Source organism: Teleopsis dalmanni, chromosome 2 (genome assembly GCF_002237135.1).
Source record: "Teleopsis dalmanni isolate 2A chromosome 2, ASM223713v2, whole genome shotgun sequence".
NCBI lineage: Eukaryota > Metazoa > Arthropoda > Insecta > Diptera > Diopsidae > Teleopsis > Teleopsis dalmanni.
Genome location: NC_051847.1, coordinates 30,176,978 through 30,195,755, shown reverse-complemented (window position 1 = coordinate 30,195,755; position 18,778 = coordinate 30,176,978). Strand labels below are relative to the sequence as shown.

Here is an 18,778-nt window from a genome sequence, read left to right as displayed (position 1 = left end):
TCGCTAGCAGTCTTTAATGTGCCCGAAAACTTATAAAAATAAGGAGAAATCTTGAAACATAACGCCACACTCAAGCGTGAAGAAGCCCAATTCTACGATTGAACCCAGTAGAACCCTGTCAGTCGCTAGCAATCATCAATGTGCCCAAAAATTTATAAATATAAAAAGAAATCTGGAAACCTAACGCCACACTCAAGCGTGAAGAAGCACAATTCTTCGATTTATTCCAGTAGAGCACTGCCAATCGCTAGCAATCATCAAGGTGCTTGGGAGGTTATAAAAATTGAAAAAAATCTCGAATTAAAAAGGCCTAAAAGGTCGACCTCCTTTCACTTCCCGTATTTACATTCTTGTGCAAAAAAAAAAAATGTACTGACAAATATTTTTAATATTTAATTAATTATTGATTAAAATGTTTAACATCATCTGTTTACACCAAAATCATTAATTATGATATTAACGTTATTTATATTTGTTTCTTGGCACCTTTCAATTAATAAATATTTTATTATTTAATATTTATTTGGTTTAAAAAAAATAAACTTGTTGAAATTTCCTAATATGGTTTTCTAAGCTTAGAGATAGGAAATATTTTTAAAGGTTTTATTAAATATTTTGTTTATTAATTCAGAATTCAGATTCTAACCGTTCATGTCAGACAAATCGTGCATTAACGTGATATTGACAGCTTTTACTGATTGACACCACTTAAGAGTGTTCGGGCCATATATCAAGTAGAAGTCGGTTTTAAGAGCAGAAAGGAATTTAATTAAATCGAGATAACCTCTAAAGCACAAACTTGATATAAGCTTAATATTATGCAAATTATTTAAAAGCTAAATAAGTAAAGTAAAAAATATTTTCAAACAAATTCGAAACGAAACTAAAAACTCATTTTTAATGATTAAAAAATAAAAAAGAAATAAAAAGAGGAAAAAAATTTAAAAAAGTGCTGTAATTGATCACTGATCAATGCTGATCAATGCTGATAACTTAAGTATTTCTAATAGAAAACACATTTGTTACAAAAACCTATTAATCTATCGGTGGAATTAATTAAATACAACATAAACAATATCAGATAATAAATATAATAATTTTTTTTTTGAGTTTTTTTTTTTTGATTTTTTTAAAATGGAATGGATTTGACTATAGTATTTTTCTTCTTTTCTTTTTCCACGGTAAGGTGCAAATATCATTGATAAAATGACATCAAAGGTTATGAATAATTTCAGAATGAGAATTATTTTCAAAAAAGACTAAATGATTTTTAAATCACTTTTCAATGATTTTATTCTAAAGCTTTTAAATGTATCTATTATTACAAAAGCAATTTTTTACAGAACTCCATAGAAACATAACCTTAAATAATATTCAGTCTTTAAGAATACATTCCATATAAAAAATATACGGAAGTTTTAATTTAAAAAACGCTTAAAAAATATAGCAAGACAATTTTTTTCTAACACTCTAGTCACAAGACCTTGTCATTTCGGTGTTTGTCTTATAACATAAGACATTATAATAATAGCACCAATCATCAATCCATTAAATAGTTTTATATATATTATCCAGTGAGATTCCAGCTCGATCATAATCCTTTCATCAGCTGTATACTTTTAATATACTTTTAAGTGTGGGGGACAAATCCAACGTTGTATAAGAGTTAACGGAAAAACTTAACGAATGGGATAAGCCCAACACCGTCCAACTTTCTTTGATAAAACTTTTTTCCATTTCTTGAAACTAGCAAATAACCAACTCAATGAAAACGTTTTCAGTTGTTTGTAGCCATATAAGATAATACGTTGAAGAAGTTGTACCCCGTAGCCGCAATGCGTGCACGAGAAATATATAAAGGTTTGAGTCTATCAATCAGACTTAAAGCTCTTTATCGCTAATTCAAAGCTGAAGTAAAGCATATAAGTGTACTGACTCAGATTTTGTCAAACAACAAAAAAACGACGTTTTCATAGCGAAACTTGTTTCCTGACAGAGATTATTGGCCTCAAAGATTGAGAAAGTAGAAGTTACTGGACTCTAAACATAGTAGTCCCTGCTAAAATGGTAAATATTTTCACTGACGGCTCTAAACTAAACGAAAAAGTTAGTAATGGGATCTGTAGGATCTCTGAAGCTATATGCGAAAACCGACAGGCTGCCCTACTTAGCACTATTTCACTAAACGCATAGGGCGGTACGCAGATCTTAGATTAATCATTGAATAATCACGAAGATTATGAGGAATACTCAAATTAGTCAGTGAGATGGGCGGGACTCTGTAGAAATCCCCGAGCCATCATAGAGTTAAAGTGGCCACACACACTAACTCGGAGAAAGCTGAACATAAGACGTGATAATTGTAATGTTTTTCAAAAGAAATCGACTCACTATGCAGCAAAGTAGGTCGTGATCTATATGGTTTCTGAAATAAATATCGCAATATTCTTGAACAATCAAGCTATGATTAAATCTCTGATAGGCATGCTTTTGTTATAGTTCAAGAATGGTGTACTTCCTTCAAGCGTTGTCTAGATTTGTCAGTATACAGGTATACAACTCATGTGGATACTTGAACACAGATATATCTCGAATAACTCTAAAGCAAACGAACTTGCCAAAACAAGTTCGCTGCTTTCCAGTGTTCAGCTCCGTGATGTTGAAAAATTTCTATTTTAACTGCAAAACTGGGAATTAAATATAAATATATAAATATATTTTCTATTAAATATAAAATTGTAGGGTTTAAACGCCCGGGACCACAAGACTTTGTACAAATTTGTTTTATTTAGCTACTTCAACTAAAGCGGATCATGTCGGTTCTTACGACTCACTGAGTATTACAAATCATCTAATAAGACTCAAATTACCGTCTAACGACTTTTGTAAGTGTTTTTGTGTCATCATATGTAAAGTATATCATATGTGGAGTACAGAGATTGATTGAAAATCTAGAGTGATTGAACCCAGATTTACTTATCGTAAACACCTGCAGTCTCTGCAATACGGTCATCACATCACTCTAGTTACAATACGACCTTCAAACGAATTGAAATTTTAACGTAGAAAAATAATACGATATTATAATATCGTACACCAATTATTTAGTTGATTTTACAACCAAAAACGCGACTAGCGCCTCTATATGTGAAAAAGAACGAAATATTGCTGAAAACAAAAACAAAACAAATGAACTGTCAGCTGAGTTTGACAACACACCATACGCCGAAACTGCGTCGTTTCACTATTTAAGTTTTTTTCATGTAAAATTGTATATAGTATAGAATTTGATAAATAAATGTATTTGTTGTTGTTATTTTGCTACATAAATAAATTAATTTATTAATAAAAATACGAATTTGTACACACGACGTAAAAGTGTGCCAAGTTTATTTTAGTTAATTTAATACTAAAGTAACTCGAACGCAAAATGGCTGTGTTACCACCCGATCCAGTATTTAGCTTACGCTGTCCAGATATGGGACCTGTGAATTCCATATGCTTTCATCAGGATCAACGCTTGCTGGCTGGTACATTAAAAGGCAACGTGTTCCTATGGGATTTGCAGGTAATTGCGCTTTAAAGCACACACACACGCACACACACTGCTGTGGAGAATGAAGAAAAATAATAAATTTTCCTTTTGTTAAGTAGACAAATCGTTCATCACTTAATTTTGATATTGGCAATGAACCAATAACGACACTACATCACACAACTGATATGCTAATTTCTCAGGAAAAGGGAGGCACTGTTACACTTTGGTCCATGTCGAATACCGGCTACATAAGGCAGCGTACTATAAATGGCAATTACTTTGGTTTCTGCCGCACTGCACTATATAACAACACAAATGGAGTTGGTGATGAACTGTTGTTCTATCCTTGTGATGAAAATTCCATTGGCGTTCTGCACATAAATGATGCAGAAGCTCCATCGCAGTTATTAGTACCAGATGATCCGCAATTACCAAAAATTGGAACTGTGTATTGCATCAAGCCATTTGAATGTGCCTCACAAGTTTTCCTTTTGGCTGGCTATGAATCTGGTCACTTTCTAACGTGGGATTTAAGTTCCGGTGTTATTGTGGATATGTTGCAATTGGAGCCAGAACCAATGGGACTGGACTATGATCCAATCACAAATCGCGGCATTGTTGGCGGAGCATGTAAGTGAATTGTAGCTTTAAGCAATGCTGGATTTTTATTACTTTTATTCATATTAAATAGCAAATAGTATAAGTTGTGGGTGCGCTCTTTCTGATAATTTCAAAAAGACCGAGATATATAAATGAGATATATATTTTATTATATATAAATAAAATATCTTTATCTAACCTTTATTAAACTTCAATTGCACTATTGAAAAAAATTGAAAGTTGAATATATCAGGTCTATACTAGTACTGTTCATAATGATTCAAAACCATGATTATAACAATCACTCCAGAAATATCGATTAAAAATTTAAATCCAAAATATAAGCAATTTAGTAGTATTTCAAATCACATAATATCGTCATTATAATATTCCTTTACGTTCTCTACTTACTGGGTATCCCCAAAACTCGGTAAACCTCACAATCAGTCTATTAAGAAATAAATGTATTAATATAATATTAAAATCCTTAGAGGGATCGCTTAAGAAATCTGTTTGCTTCGTCTTTTTATAAATAGCGACATTCCGGTGGGTAAGTCTAACTAACTTTTGGTGATAATAATAAAAAATTGGTGTCGGGGGTTCCAGAACAGTTCGCATTTGCGTCCCAAAGCGAATATTGTTGTTGTATACACAGGGATCTAAAAAGCAGATAACATAAAAGAAATTATATGACGAATACACGGTTTAGTATGTAGATGAGTAGTGGCTGAGTGACCGGAAAGAGGATTATTAGAAAGTGGGGGTAGATTGGAAATGAGTCCCAAAACGAATCGTGTATATAGATGTACAAGTTCTATTTGCTTCTGCCAATAGAGGCAAAACCAACAGGTCTCTATGTTACTCTATGCAGCAAGAACAGATAATAGTTGCAATAAGACGTAGGTCCAATTATTCGATTGTCCTGTACGCATAGAACTACGTACCTCTGAGTTTTAAACCTATAAATACTGACTTATTTAATTAAGATTTATTAATTAAGGAATTTAATTATGATTATGAATATTTAGATATCTTGATATATAATAGAAACCCACAGAAATAATGTGGCTAAAAATGAATATAGTACAATATACTTAATATATATCAAATGTAATATATTAGTTACATACTTAACTATAGTTTCTAATATTTTCATATATTTTTTTTGTAGCCGACAAACTAAGCTCCATCAGTTATCAACGAAAATCAATGCAGCTCCAACATGGCAGTGATATCAACATTAAAAATGCTGGAATAAATTGTGTACGCATACGTGCGGATCAAAAAGTTTTCGCTACTGGTGGTTGGGATGGACGTGTACGCATATTCTCATGGAAGAGTTTACGTCCACTCGCCGTATTGACTGAACATAAAACAGGCGGTATTATGGATATCGCCTATTCAGAGGCTAAAGTTCCTATGTGGAATGCACCAATTATGGCTGCAGCTGGCATGGATGGTCAGATTACACTATGGGACTTATACAATTAACTAATTAAGTAATTAAAAGTAATATTAAACAATTAATTATTTAAGTTTGATTTCCATTTAATTTATTATTTTGTTTTTATTTTTTTTTTTTAGATTATATTATTTTTTGCTACTGCGATTGACCGTTGAGTTATGTTTACGTGGAGCTTAATTATATTTTATATTATTAATTTTTGACTGAGGAATTTTTAGTTCATTTAAAGATTGAAATGCTAAAATGGGTTAACATAATTAAATGAAAAGTAAAAAATATGTACCAAATCTATATTAACTTCAACTTATTTTAGTAGTGATAAAGTAATGCCATAATCGACTTTAACAAATTTTTTTTCTTCTTTTGTTTAACAAATTAAGCACTGAGCATTAAGTATGAAGCAAACTAATAATCAGTAATTTCTATTCAATAATTGTCTTAATAATTAATAATTATAAAAACTTCATATTAAAACTAATCATATCATTGTAGGAGTAAATTTTATATCGCCTCCATCATTTTGTTCCTAAAAATACAGTTAAACATATTTTTGGATTAGTCAGTCAAACACTCACTAAAAGCATTTTAATTTTTTTTTATTAACTCATTTTTAATATATATAAAACCTTTTTATTAAACCTAATATATGTATTTTACAAAAATTCGGATATTTTTCATTTCTTTTACTCGTATATATAAATTGTTTATAAATACTCAAAAAATTGAAAGGATTTCAGACGATCGTTTACCTTGCTCCTTCTGGAACTAAAATTCTGGGATTAAATTCCGAAAGAGGATATCTCACCAATTCTATTGACAATCATAAAAGCTTATCTAAGATATAAGCATGAAATATATGGTATATAATAGTCATTTTAAATTATTATAAAAAATAATTCAATATCTTTACTATTTTTAATAAAAACAGTACAGATTTTTTTATTAATAATAAACAAAACAAAAAAGATTTTTTATTATTAATAAACAAATCAAAATAGATTTTTTGTTATTAAAAAAAAAATAAAGATTTTTTATTATTAATAAAAAAAATAAAGACTGTATTATTAATAAAAAAAATATAAAAGATTTTTTATTATTAATAATTAAATTTATATGGATTTTTTATTATTAATAAAATAAATAATAACGATTTTTTTTATTAATAATTAAATTTATATGGATTTTTTATTATTAATAAAAAATAATTAAGATTTTTTATTATTAATAAAAAATAATTAAGATTTTTTATTATTAATAATTAAATTAATATGGATTTTTTATTATTATAAAAAGATAATAAAGATATTTTATTATTAATAATTGAATTAGTATGGATTTTTTATTATTAATAATGAAACTATTATATATTTTTTATTATTTATAATAAAAAAAAATTCGTAATTTTTTATTATTTATAATAACATTATTATTATTTATAATTTGGTGATATATTATTATTTCTAATTTGGTGATATATTATTATTTCTAATTAAAATAGAGTCTTTTTATTATTATAATAAAAATAATATAGATTCGTTTTATTATTATAATATAAATTCATTTTATATTATAATAACAATAAAATAGATTAGTTTTGTTATTATAATAAAAATAAAACCTATTTTGTTTGTTATTTATAAAATTTTTTATTATTTTTAAATATTTTTTTATAATAAAAATAATATAGATTTTTATTATTATTATTAATAATAATAATAAAAGATTATTAATCTTTTATTATTTACAATAAACATAATAATATAGAAATTTTTGTTTGAGATATTAAAAGTAATATAGATATTTTTATTATTTATATATTTATGATTGGCTAAGAAAGTATCCAGCCCAGACTGTTCCTCTAATTACCGATATTTGAAAAGAATATATATCTCATCCGATTTTAAACTTTTACAACCATAAAAAAAAAATATGAAAGTTTTAAAGAATATTATCTCAATGCATTATAGCAATATTTTACTAGAGTTACAATCATGAAAAATTTAGTAATTTTATTTTATTTTTACAATAAAATAAAAGTTTGATACTGCCTTTAACATTTATTTTCTACATTTCTCTAAAGTATTGTCTTTTTATAAATCATTTATTTTTTGCTCATATAAATCGCATTCGTTGCATTTTATTTTGCTTTTTTTTGTTTTATTATATCATTAGAAATAAATTACCTAACTATATCTTAATTAAGAGTCACATTTGTTAATCGAAAACTAAAAGTTCCATTTAAAAAAAAACTATTTTATATGCATTTATTATTCATATTTGTAATTGTGAAAAGGTTAAGAACCATTGATGAAATAAAATTATTTAATGAATATGTTAATAAAAAAATAAAAAATATATAATTTCATATTTATCTTATATATAAAATTAACATTGTCAAAATGTTAGTTACCGTACTCCTCCGAAACGGCTTTACCGATCTTTACCAAATTTTATATGCGTATTCAGTAGGTCTGAGAATCGGCTACTATCTATTTTTCATACTGCTAAAGTGATTAGGGTGTCCCTATCCAGCAAAAATATCTTTATTGCTTTAACAAAAATTTTTTTATTTTTTTGACATAAATTTTTTTATATTTTTAAAAAAGAAAACTTGCTATGATATGAAAAGTTGTCTATGAAAATACTGAATTCATAAAACTGCTCCCTAATTTCTGCACTATCGTTGATTCCCAAAATGCTCTCATTGACCGCGTATTTCCAGATGTACACATACAATACAATAGTACAATAGTACGCGATTGGTAATTAAAAAATTGATGACAAACATTATCGAAGCCACCATTTTGAATGGCAAGTTCCGAAACGAAAAAGTTTTATTGACACGAATTCCAATGATTCTCACAGACAAGCCAATTTAATTCAACCATCAATAAGTCACAAGGCCAAACGATGTCTGTTTGCGGTCTTACATAAAAAATTTCCATGTCACAATGTTAGTTACCGTACTCCTCCGAAACGGCTTTACCGATTTTTACCAAATTTTATATGCGTATTCAGTCTGAGAATCGGCTACTATCTATTTTTCATACCGCTAAAGTGATTAGGGAGTCCCTACCCAGCAAAAATATCCTTATTGCTTTAACAAAAAATTTTTTATTTTTTTGACATAAATTTTGTTTATATTTTTGAAAAAGAAAAATTTTTTCTTAATATTTTATGTAACTACGCCAACAACTACATCGAGCATTTACATTCACTTCGTTTCTTCGTCTTCGCCTTGCATGGCAGATGGAAAATGTACTAAAAATTTTTCTAAAGATTTCACTAATGAGACTATAACAAATACCGACGAATATCCAATATATCGTCGAAGAAATCCCGATAATGGGGGACAATGGCGGGTGGTGCCGTATTCGCCTCTGCTAAGCAAGACATACAATGCTCATATAAATGTTGAGTTTTGCAGTTCTGTGAAGAGCATCAAATATATAAGTATGTCCATAAAGGCAGTGATATGGCTGTGTTTAGAGTAGAAAATACTAATGTAAATGCTCCTCCAATGAACAAAAACGGTGAAATTACGTTCTACCAAATTGGTCGGTACATCAGCTCCAATAAAGCTGCTTGGCGTATCTTCGGTTTTCTAATTCATGAACGGGATCCAGCAGCTGTTCAGTTAGCCGTCCATCTTGAAAACGGTCAGCGTGTATTTTTCACGAACGAGACAGTGATTGATCGTGGTACAAATCCACCTAAAACTACACTCACTGCATTTTTTGAATTGTGTAATAGTACGGATGATTTTGGTGCCTTTGCAAGAACATTACTCTATTCACAAGTACCACGCTATTTCACATGGGCTCAAACAAAAAAATGGATGCCCCGCAAGCAAGTTTCACCAGTTGATCCATGTCTCAATTCATTTAAATCGAACGCTTATTTACAGATAATCCAAGACACACTGAGTGCTTTTATCTTCGACTGTTGTTGGTTAATTTTACTGGCCCATTATCATTATTATTATTTACAGTCAATCCAAGACAATTTAAATTTGAAGATACAACAGTTGTTGCCAGGGAACTTGGTATCATACAAATCTATTGATTTTAAATTAATAATTTAATAAATAAACTATAATAACTTAAAATAAATATTGTTTGGCGTTTGTTATTTTTATTTTCCTTTTCGTTCATAGGGCTCCATGCCTATTTCATGCATATACCACATACTTACACACTTATAATAAGTAAGTTACTTTTTATCTACACTAGAATTTATCTAGAAACTAGAAATAATTTATAAGGCAAAACAACGTTTGTCGGGTTATCTAGTATTTATATATTTTGTTTATTGCAAGGAATATCGCTTTACTAATACGAAACTCTAGGTATCCGTAGGACAACAAATATCCAAAACCATAATCAGATATTATAGCAACAAGGTAAACCCACCTTACGCTGGACCAATAAACCAGACCAATACTGATAGTTTTTGTTGTGGTAACCCGCGGCTATTTATGGACCAGATAAAAGTCCCATATGCAAAAGCATATTGGATATGCCAAGAAATTAAATGATTATAAACATTATAGTTTAATAATTATGAAACGTTGAACAATGGACCAGAATACAAGCTATTGGCAATCTTATAGATGTGGCTAGACACTTAGAGCAATATGCAGCATTCGGTCAAAATTTTTAATTTTTGGCAGTGTATAAATTTATGTATATTGTGTAATTTCATATCTTGGTTATTTAATGACATTTATTGGATATCGTTTGGGTAGAAAAAGAAGAGGAAGATACATATAATATACTTGAAAGATATAGTTATTTCACGAGGATTTCTTGTAAGGAATATGATATTAAAATATCATAAAATTGCCAATTATGTGAGGCAAAACAACATCTTCCGATCAGCCAGTGTCACCAATCAATATTGTGTATAACGAATTTTCAACGAATTCGAACTGATGTACCACTCTGAAACCATTATAAATATCGTAAGTTGAGCTTGAAAAAAATCCCTGCTGTCTAAATAAGCAATTAAATCTTTATGGAAATGTTACTTCATTTAAAGCGCCATGGTAAATCAGAAATAAGAAAATATACAAAAGCTTAAGAATCGAAGACCTTGGAAGCTACTTCAAAGACAGAGCTCTTAAATAGTTTGATTCTTTAGATACATTCAGTAAGGAAGATATTCACAAAACTTTTATGAATTCACCTAATTGACTCTTTATCAAATTTGAATGAGACACATATTACAGTAGTACACCACAAGGACCGATATTGTAGTATGTTCAGTCAATCATTGAAGCTGTTGTGCTAAGTCGAACTCAGTTATATAAATTTCCGGCATTCTCACCCGTGACAGCTTGGTAATTGTCAGAGTCCTTTTATATATTACATTTGGGGTTGTATAACCAATCCAGACCAACCTTTCTCTACGTTTTTAATGTTAATTTCACAAACATGATATTCAAATACAAATAGATATAAATATGATGTTTGGTCAAAATTTTCCATTATCAATACTGAAATATCTGAAATTGTTTACCTTAATTGGAAGTAGTTAACTATATGATCTGATATATGAGATGTTTTGTAAAAAATGCTTGGAATTTCTGAATTTAATCTCGCTTTACCGAAATACTGAAATACTGGAATAACTTCTATCGTTAATCATTTTATAATCATCTATGAGATTCCGGAACTATTAGAAATTCAGTCTAAGATATATAGTATTGCTTAAATTTATTTAAATTAAATAATTTAATTTATTTAAATTTATATAATTATTTAATATTTTTTTTAAATATAATTATGAGATAATTCAAGATAACATAAATATAATAATTAATATGTTTCAGTGAAAAACATATTTAAAGCGGTAATTGGAGAAAGAAGGCGTAGAGGTATTTTGTGTGTCTCCGATAGAGTATGTGAGCACTAACCGGACTTGATGTACGAAACTGTAGAAGGCGCTCACGAGAGATTTTGCGTCAGAGCGAAACCCGTTAACGAGTTGCTAAGAAGAAGATATATTATAAGGAGAAGAATATTTTTTTTCAATAATCGTTTAATTTATAAACCATTTAATTTATTTATAAGTTTTTTTTATTAATTATATTTTTTTAATATATGTTAGATTACATATGAAATGAGAATCTAACAACTTATAGAGATGACAACAATGCTTTTAGCTGATATTTTATATAAAAATAGATACTGTTATTATTTTTATTATAATTATTAATAAATTATTAAATTATTTTAAAAAAAAGTAAAAAATAAACATAATTTAATTGCTATAGTACCGATTAGAAAACTATTAATCTATTGATTTCTTACATATTCGGAATTGCTTCCCAATCGATTAACAAATTATAAATCTTGTTCAGCATAATATATATGATATGATACAATTTAATCACTTGAAAATATAAATGATGATTTAAAAATAAAAACATAAAAAATTAAAACTCTATTTCAATAGACATTTTCGTTATAACAAATAAGATGTATTAACAACTTATAGATAAATCCATCTAAACTGTGATTGATTTATTGATGTCTTAGTTCCTTCGCTCCTAACTTTTTCATCAAGGGTCTGTCATCGTTTTTATATAAAAGTCGTAAATTAACTTACATGAAATGTTACTTTGAATAAAATTCGTAAAAATGGCATTAAAGAATAATCTATCTATTGTATATATACTATAGACAAAAGTTTTGTATAAAACTGGTACTAATTTTTAATTGATATATTTAAAATATTTTGCAATTATTGTAAAAATTTTATTTATATTAATATATATATATTTATATCTGAAAAGAAATACTTTCGCAGTTCGTTTATATAAATTTAATTAAAATTAAAAAAGTACTTAAAATCTACTACTATTTGCACTGAGTGCTCAAATTCTTACATTTTAAAATTACTACTATTTTACCAAATAGAATACTTTTGTGTTAGTACTTCTCTTCGTCTTACATACACGTCTAACCAATACTACTACTACTACGTCTATTACATATATTACTGCGTCTATTACTTTTTATTTATACTTTTATTGTTATTATTATTATTATTGCACGCATTTAATGGTGGGGTTGTTGTATTTGTTGTACGAGTCGTAGCCACTACATCGTTTTGCGCATCGTCTTCTGTGGACACTTCCTTCAAGCTAATCTTCTGGAAATCACAATCTATAATGCGTTTACGCTTGCGTAGTGGACGGCTGCACTCGGCGGTTTCTTTGGTTTGTTGTAGCTGCTGCTGTTGTTGTTGTTGCTGTTGCTGTTGATGCTGTTGCTCTTGTTGCTCCTGCTGTTGTTGCTGTACAATGGTGCGTTTCGTATGTAATCGTGTAATCTTGAATTTCGGCAGTTTTTGCTTAGCATCATCGTCATCTTCGTTTAATTTATTTTTATTATTATTATTACAATTAATGTTGGCTTCATCAAACCCAGGCTTTGAATTATTGTTCGGCTCATCTTCAATTCTTGTAACAACACATCGTAACTTCTTTGAAATCGTTGCTGTCGATGTTTCGTCAGTAGACCCCAGAAACATGGACACAGTTTCATCTGTTTCAGACCCTGCCGTAACAATATGTGGTGTGTCCGTACGAGTATCTAACATACTTTTATTAGATGAAGTCGTTGAGACAGAATTATTTATATTTTGTTCTGCTTCATTATCTCTATCAACATCAGCATCTGGCTTTATTTTAGTAAAGTCAAGCGGTTCTTCGTGAGCACTTTTACTATTTCCATCCTCAACGCTCATATCTATCGATATCGCCTTACCAGGTCCTCTCACGTTTTTCTCAGTTTCTGTCTCAGTTTCGGTTTCTGTTTCAACATCACGTTCCGTCTTCAAATTGAAGTTTGCACGCTCTTCTGGCGACAAATAGGCTTTATAAAAATCGACAACTGGCAACGGTATGGGTATGGGTACAGGCAATGGTATTATTATTGGATATGGTACCATAATGGTCACTGGTGGTGGTGTGCCCATTAACGCATTCAAGCCAGCTGTTAAATCGGGTTGCATCATATGAGATAATGGTGGGGGTGGTGGTGGCAGAGTACCACCAAAAAATCTTGGTGGTATGCTACACGCAGGTGGTGGCATAAATGGTTGACGTAATGGTGGATATACTGGATGTGTTGGCAATTGATTTGGAGTTTGTGCCATGTGTCCATTGGTGGGAGTTGCAAAATATGGCGGTGCATTCATACCTGAACTCATATGACCTACACCACTAAGATGCGGTTGCGGACCAGGTGATTGTTCAAGCATAGGAGATAATGGTGGCACAGTCATATGCAAATCTTGCACACTTGAACCTGCAAATTGACTTAAAGCACATGATGGACTTGATTTCGCAACAGAATTCATTTGTGCTGGACTATGTCGAAGATTATTACTTGCACTAACTGGTGGCAGTAGTGATTTGGCTTTACTCAGCAAACCGCTAGCACTGGCTGAACCCAAAACAGATAAATCGCGTGCCAAGTTACTTGTTGGGTTCATTTTTCCACTTGAATTAATGGAATCATTAGTGATGTTTGGTCTTAAAATACGTTTTTTACGATTATGTTTTGGTGATTGACGATTAGACATTATACTGGGACTTTTTGACATTAATTTCGAAACTGGTGCAACTGAGATCAATGGTTTATGCGGCGTTGAAGTTGCTATGACTTTGACAGTATGTTGATTTCTATACGTTGGCGATATGTGTGGCACAGGAGATAAACGTATATTTGGCACGGGACCAGGTGAGACTGAAATAGTTGAAGCTGGTGATGCTGAACGACTGCGACAATTTCGTAACCATAAATCTGGTGTTATAAGCCCGGCACCATTACCAGCTGCTGCAGCTTCTAAGCCTTTATCGCGTAAGTGTGGATTCATATCAAGATGGGCTTGGGTTTCTTTGCAAAATATTTGCATTTTATACTGATTCAAACATTTATCGGAACAGAATTGTAGTTGTGAAGCACCGTCCTGGAAATCAACATAGCTGACCGCGTGACGTACATGTTTGCACCAGTCGCATGTCTTGGCTTTTTTGAAAGAAGCTCGTCTACTCTGTGTAAAACAAGATTCGGAACAGTAACGTGGCCCATCAGAGGTGGTAAGAAATTCTGGTGCATTATCAGGCACTGGACGACGACACCAGCAGCAATTATTGAAGTCTGTAAAAAAGAAAAAATAGATTATCGATATATTCGCAAGTAAAAAAAATTTGTGATCAGTTTTTCTTAAAATAATGTATCCGAGCGTTTAAAAATAATTTAAGAAACATTCTCTCTCAGAAAACTTATCAAGAGTACAAAGAATTACAAAAAAGGGATTACTTTTCAAAAATTAAACAAATACTCTTACATATATCATGAATTAAAATTATTTGAATACGAAAGTGTCATGAGGAGATGTCCAATAATTCCATCAATGTCAGAAATCGCCGCAGAAAATCGTCATATAATTTTAATGGATGAGCGATTGAGCGAGAGAGATTTATTAAAAGCAACATCCCGAATATTATATAAATGATAGAAGGGAGTTTGCGTATTATTTCGTCATTGTAAATTACAAAGGTAGACCACCATCATTTCAAATCGAAGCAAGAGACTAAGAAGAAACGTGAACCTAGCACGTGTCCAAAAATGAGTTCGTGTCTAATAATCAGCGCAGAGAGTGTTAGCGTCAGTTTTTTGATATTGAATGAAACTGAGGAGACTAAGAAGTGGTGAACCTGGTACATACTATGACTTTGTATCTATCAAACAGCAAAGAAGCTGTTTAGCATCAATTCTTTAAGGTTGAATGATAAAATTTTGGAAGTAGATAACCTTCAAACTGATAACACAATAAACTAAAATTATTATTTCTACCTTTTAGATTAAACAAAAAGGTAACAGCTGAAGTAGAGGGGTATTTGATAGACCTTTTGGATAATCTCTATAGATATAACATTCATAAAATAGAAGGTCATTGTGATGTGTGTTGAAGTTAAGGAAGATTGTAGAGGGTGTTTTTTTTAGAGCTGCATGAGAACTATCAATATCGATAACTATGGTTTGACAGCTGAAAATGTTAAGCTGTGTTAACATTTCTGTTCAGTGAGATTTGGCACTTCATCATGAATCATTTAATTTTAAAAAAAATGGAATACGTTCGCGAATTCATAGAGCACTTCGTCCATTTTACGGTTAACATAATCGGCCTTATTAGCAAGCAATATGTGCTGTTATTCATCGTTGTCGTACTAATTTTACTCTTCTCGATTCAAAACCAATCCAAATTGACTGTTTGGTGCGGCGGCATCATCGGTCCTTATTTCCTTATTTCTTTCGAATTGAGGAATGAGCTGCTGTTACGGTGAATGACAAACGTTATCGAGCAATTCTGACTGAATTATTGTTTCCAAAAATTAAACAGTCAAGCATTGACTGACAGTCTGGAATATTCCAATATATTTTAATAAACGTACTAATCAAGTATCAATTAGTTACTATATTATTGTGATAACGAATGTAAATTCGGTTGCTATTCCTAGTTGTGATGTATTTAGGAATGCATACACTTGGTTGCATGTCCATAAATATCCAGCCTAGCATCAATCATAAGTGAAGTTTTCTTATCGTGTTACTCTTCCTAGTGTTGATTATTTTATTAAATAATATTATTCAATAATCCTTCAAAGTACGCATCTGCTGAGTTAATGCAAATTAATATCTTGTTATCTAACTTCAAACCATATTCATTCACATTGAAGGAACACACGTCAGAAGCATAGACGCATAGACGCTCTGGTACGCATAGGTTACATCAAACTAGATGTTATCCTTTTTTGGCTCTAATGAATGTTATTTGAGTACCTCAAAAGTAGTAAACTCCTCTGCCTTAAAATTTTGTTCATAACTTTTTTATTTTCTTGTATCTGCTACTATTACGAATACTACTGCCGATGCTGCCGATGTTGCCAATGTTGTGTATGTTATCGATACTACAATAGATGTTGCTGATGTATTACCGATGCTGCTGCAGAGTTACAAACCTAACAGTTACAAAAAGTAGTCTAGCATATCAAATTCGGATTAAGGAAGGAAGTTGCTCTCACTCATGCTGCTGCTGCTGCCTCTGCTGCTGGCGTTGCTTCCATGGGATATTGAATATTCGGCTCGGGTCAAAAACTTATATTAAACAACATTTATTCGGCATTTTTTACTTATAGTCATTAACATCACATCAACTTCGATGCATTCGATGATGGCTTAGCAAAATTTCCTATACTTTTTCTCTTCTCAATGTTTCATGCCCACAAATTCTGATGGGATACAGAGGTACGTGGGCTTTATGGTTGCATATTAAAATATTAACAAAAAAAATCTTTCTGAACTGAACTGAAGTTTCTATCCATGAACAAAACAGCAGAGACGAGCTGAGTTGCACTTTATTACTTCGTTTTTGTTTGGTGAAGGCATAAAATTACAAATTTTCTAACTTTCAATTTTTAATGATATTATTCTACTTTTACGGCTTTAACAACACATAAGAACATTAAGGAAACTATTTCAGAAACTTTTTAAGCTGCGTAAACAATTTTTACTAAAGCTTGTATGATACGTTAAAGGAGAAAATTTAATTTAAGGAAGATAGATTTGAAATTAAATTTAAAAATATCATATATTTTGGTTGGGTATACCTAAATTTGAATATTCCCGTCACAATAAGTAACAATTAATCAATTATTTCTATATATCGCCTCTCATTAAATGGAGACAGAATCCTGTGTTGTTTAGCGTGAAGGCTCAAGACCATAGTGTTCTAAAAAAAACACGTATCAAATTAATGCGCCGATAAACACCCAATTGAAAATTCTAGGAAATTTCCGCCGCCACCAATTGACGTTATATATCGGGCATAAAGAGCGAAGCCCTTTCAACCTCTGCTGATCTTTGGATCACCTAACTGCACGCTGAAAGAAAGTAAAATACAAACATTCTTCCCGCTTGAGTTTGGGTATAACCACAGCCATTATGACACTGCCATGCTCAAATGGTCAGGACAATCAAAGTTGCGAGTACTGACCTCCGTGATACCAGATTTACACTTTCGCTTGGGTGTTGCAAGTAAATCTCACCATTCAGAATAGCGCCGGGATTTTAGTCGTCTCGTATGACAGTCATGCTTCACCTCGGGAATATTCTAACCCCCAGAGGGAAAATAAATGCAGACAAAGTGAACTCGTTACCTTATTAGGGATCCCGTGATATGAAAACGACGAAGATAACAAAAAGTCTGACTACCTCACTAGCGAAAGGGACATAAATAAATAAAACTTAAAAATGGGGAGGAAACCTAATTTGAACACTACTAGATCAAATGTAAAGGTCAAAAAATGTCCAAGAGATTCATCAACTCTTACACTAAACAGATAGGTTAATGAAACTGTCTTTAGGTTTTTAACAACTGTTTTTTAAAGACCAATATTTAGGTCCATGGGCATAAAAGACACAAGACAAAAGAGAGATATGGATTTTTTCTCATATTACAGGAATATGCTGAAAATACTATGAACGAATTGCTGGGTTGGTATGATTTTGATGGAGTTGATCAAATGGATATGACATCAAAAACATTCAAATTAGCTGCATGTCAATTAATGAGAGCTCAACAATTTTTTATACAGCACATGGTAGTAAAACTCAGAAACTGAAAGAGATCCCAATAGTAAAAGCACTGAACAGACTATAAAAATTGAAAACAGGCTAAAGGATTTATTAATCCATCTAAGGTAGTCTAAAATAAATTCCAAGCTCTAAGCAGAGAGGCTAATAGAAGTATGAGCGGCACTTTAGAGATTAGTATTTAATAGGAGTCGAATGTCAATTAATAAGAGTTTACCAATTCTTTGCTCTGATGAGAGGATACATAATCACAAAACTCAATCACTCGAAAAAATTCCACTATAAAAACCACTAGAAGGAATGTGTCCAAAGTAACACCAAATAGAATCACAATCTCACAAGGTTTCTGGTTGAAGTACTATCTCACCATGCAGTCGCTAAAGAAAGCTGAAACAGAACATGAAGTGTGATTTGTGAATTGTGACACCGTCTTACACCGTTTAACTGACACCTCCATTTATTTATGATCATTAGGCCATGTTATTTTTTGAAGAAACCGGAGTA

At 30.9% G+C, this 18,778-nt stretch overlaps 2 protein-coding genes across 4 annotated transcripts in view; one reads left to right on the top strand and one right to left on the bottom strand.

Annotated features, from left to right (window-relative positions):
* Positions 1 to 3,286: 3,286 nt before the first annotated feature.
* LOC119683096 (guanine nucleotide-binding protein subunit beta-like protein 1) lies at positions 3,287 to 11,569 on the top strand. Of its 3 annotated transcripts, none has more exons than XM_038096704.1 (4): positions 3,287 to 3,568; positions 3,655 to 4,168; positions 5,310 to 5,637; positions 11,437 to 11,569. In XM_038096704.1, exons 1-3 carry the CDS (start codon positions 3,431 to 3,433, stop codon positions 5,627 to 5,629), a joined length of 972 nt encoding a protein of 323 aa, XP_037952632.1. In that variant the 5' UTR covers positions 3,287 to 3,430; the 3' UTR covers positions 5,630 to 5,637; positions 11,437 to 11,569. The 3 variants fall into 3 exon arrangements, with proteins under 3 accessions (XP_037952632.1, XP_037952631.1, XP_037952630.1); XM_038096703.1 differs by lacking the exon at positions 11,437 to 11,569 and adding an exon at positions 5,723 to 6,034; XM_038096702.1 differs by lacking the exon at positions 11,437 to 11,569 and adding an exon at positions 5,723 to 6,033 and having other exon boundaries at positions 5,310 to 5,647.
* An 846-nt stretch (positions 11,570 to 12,415) lies between these two features.
* The window catches only part of LOC119680229 (sine oculis-binding protein homolog), a 45,303-nt gene continuing 38,940 nt past the window's right edge, over positions 12,416 to 18,778 (bottom strand). Inside the window, exon 3 of the mRNA XM_038092942.1 lies at positions 12,416 to 14,776. Within this exon, the coding sequence (XP_037948870.1) occupies positions 12,618 to 14,776 (2,159 nt within the window). The 3' untranslated portion in view covers positions 12,416 to 12,617. The remainder of the gene's footprint in view (positions 14,777 to 18,778) is intronic.

Bases quoted from the DNA above. Each gene is read 5' to 3' on its own strand.
- LOC119683096 (XM_038096704.1), top strand. From the start codon at position 3,431: ATGGCTGTGTTACCACCCGATCCAGTATTTAGCTTACGCTGTCCAGAT. The intron at 3,569-3,654 runs GTAATTGCGCTT...TTTGTTAAGTAG, and splicing joins TGTTCCTATGGGATTTGCAG to ACAAATCGTTCATCACTTAA. The intron at 4,169-5,309 runs GTAAGTGAATTG...TTTTTTTTGTAG, and splicing joins CGGCATTGTTGGCGGAGCAT to CCGACAAACTAAGCTCCATC.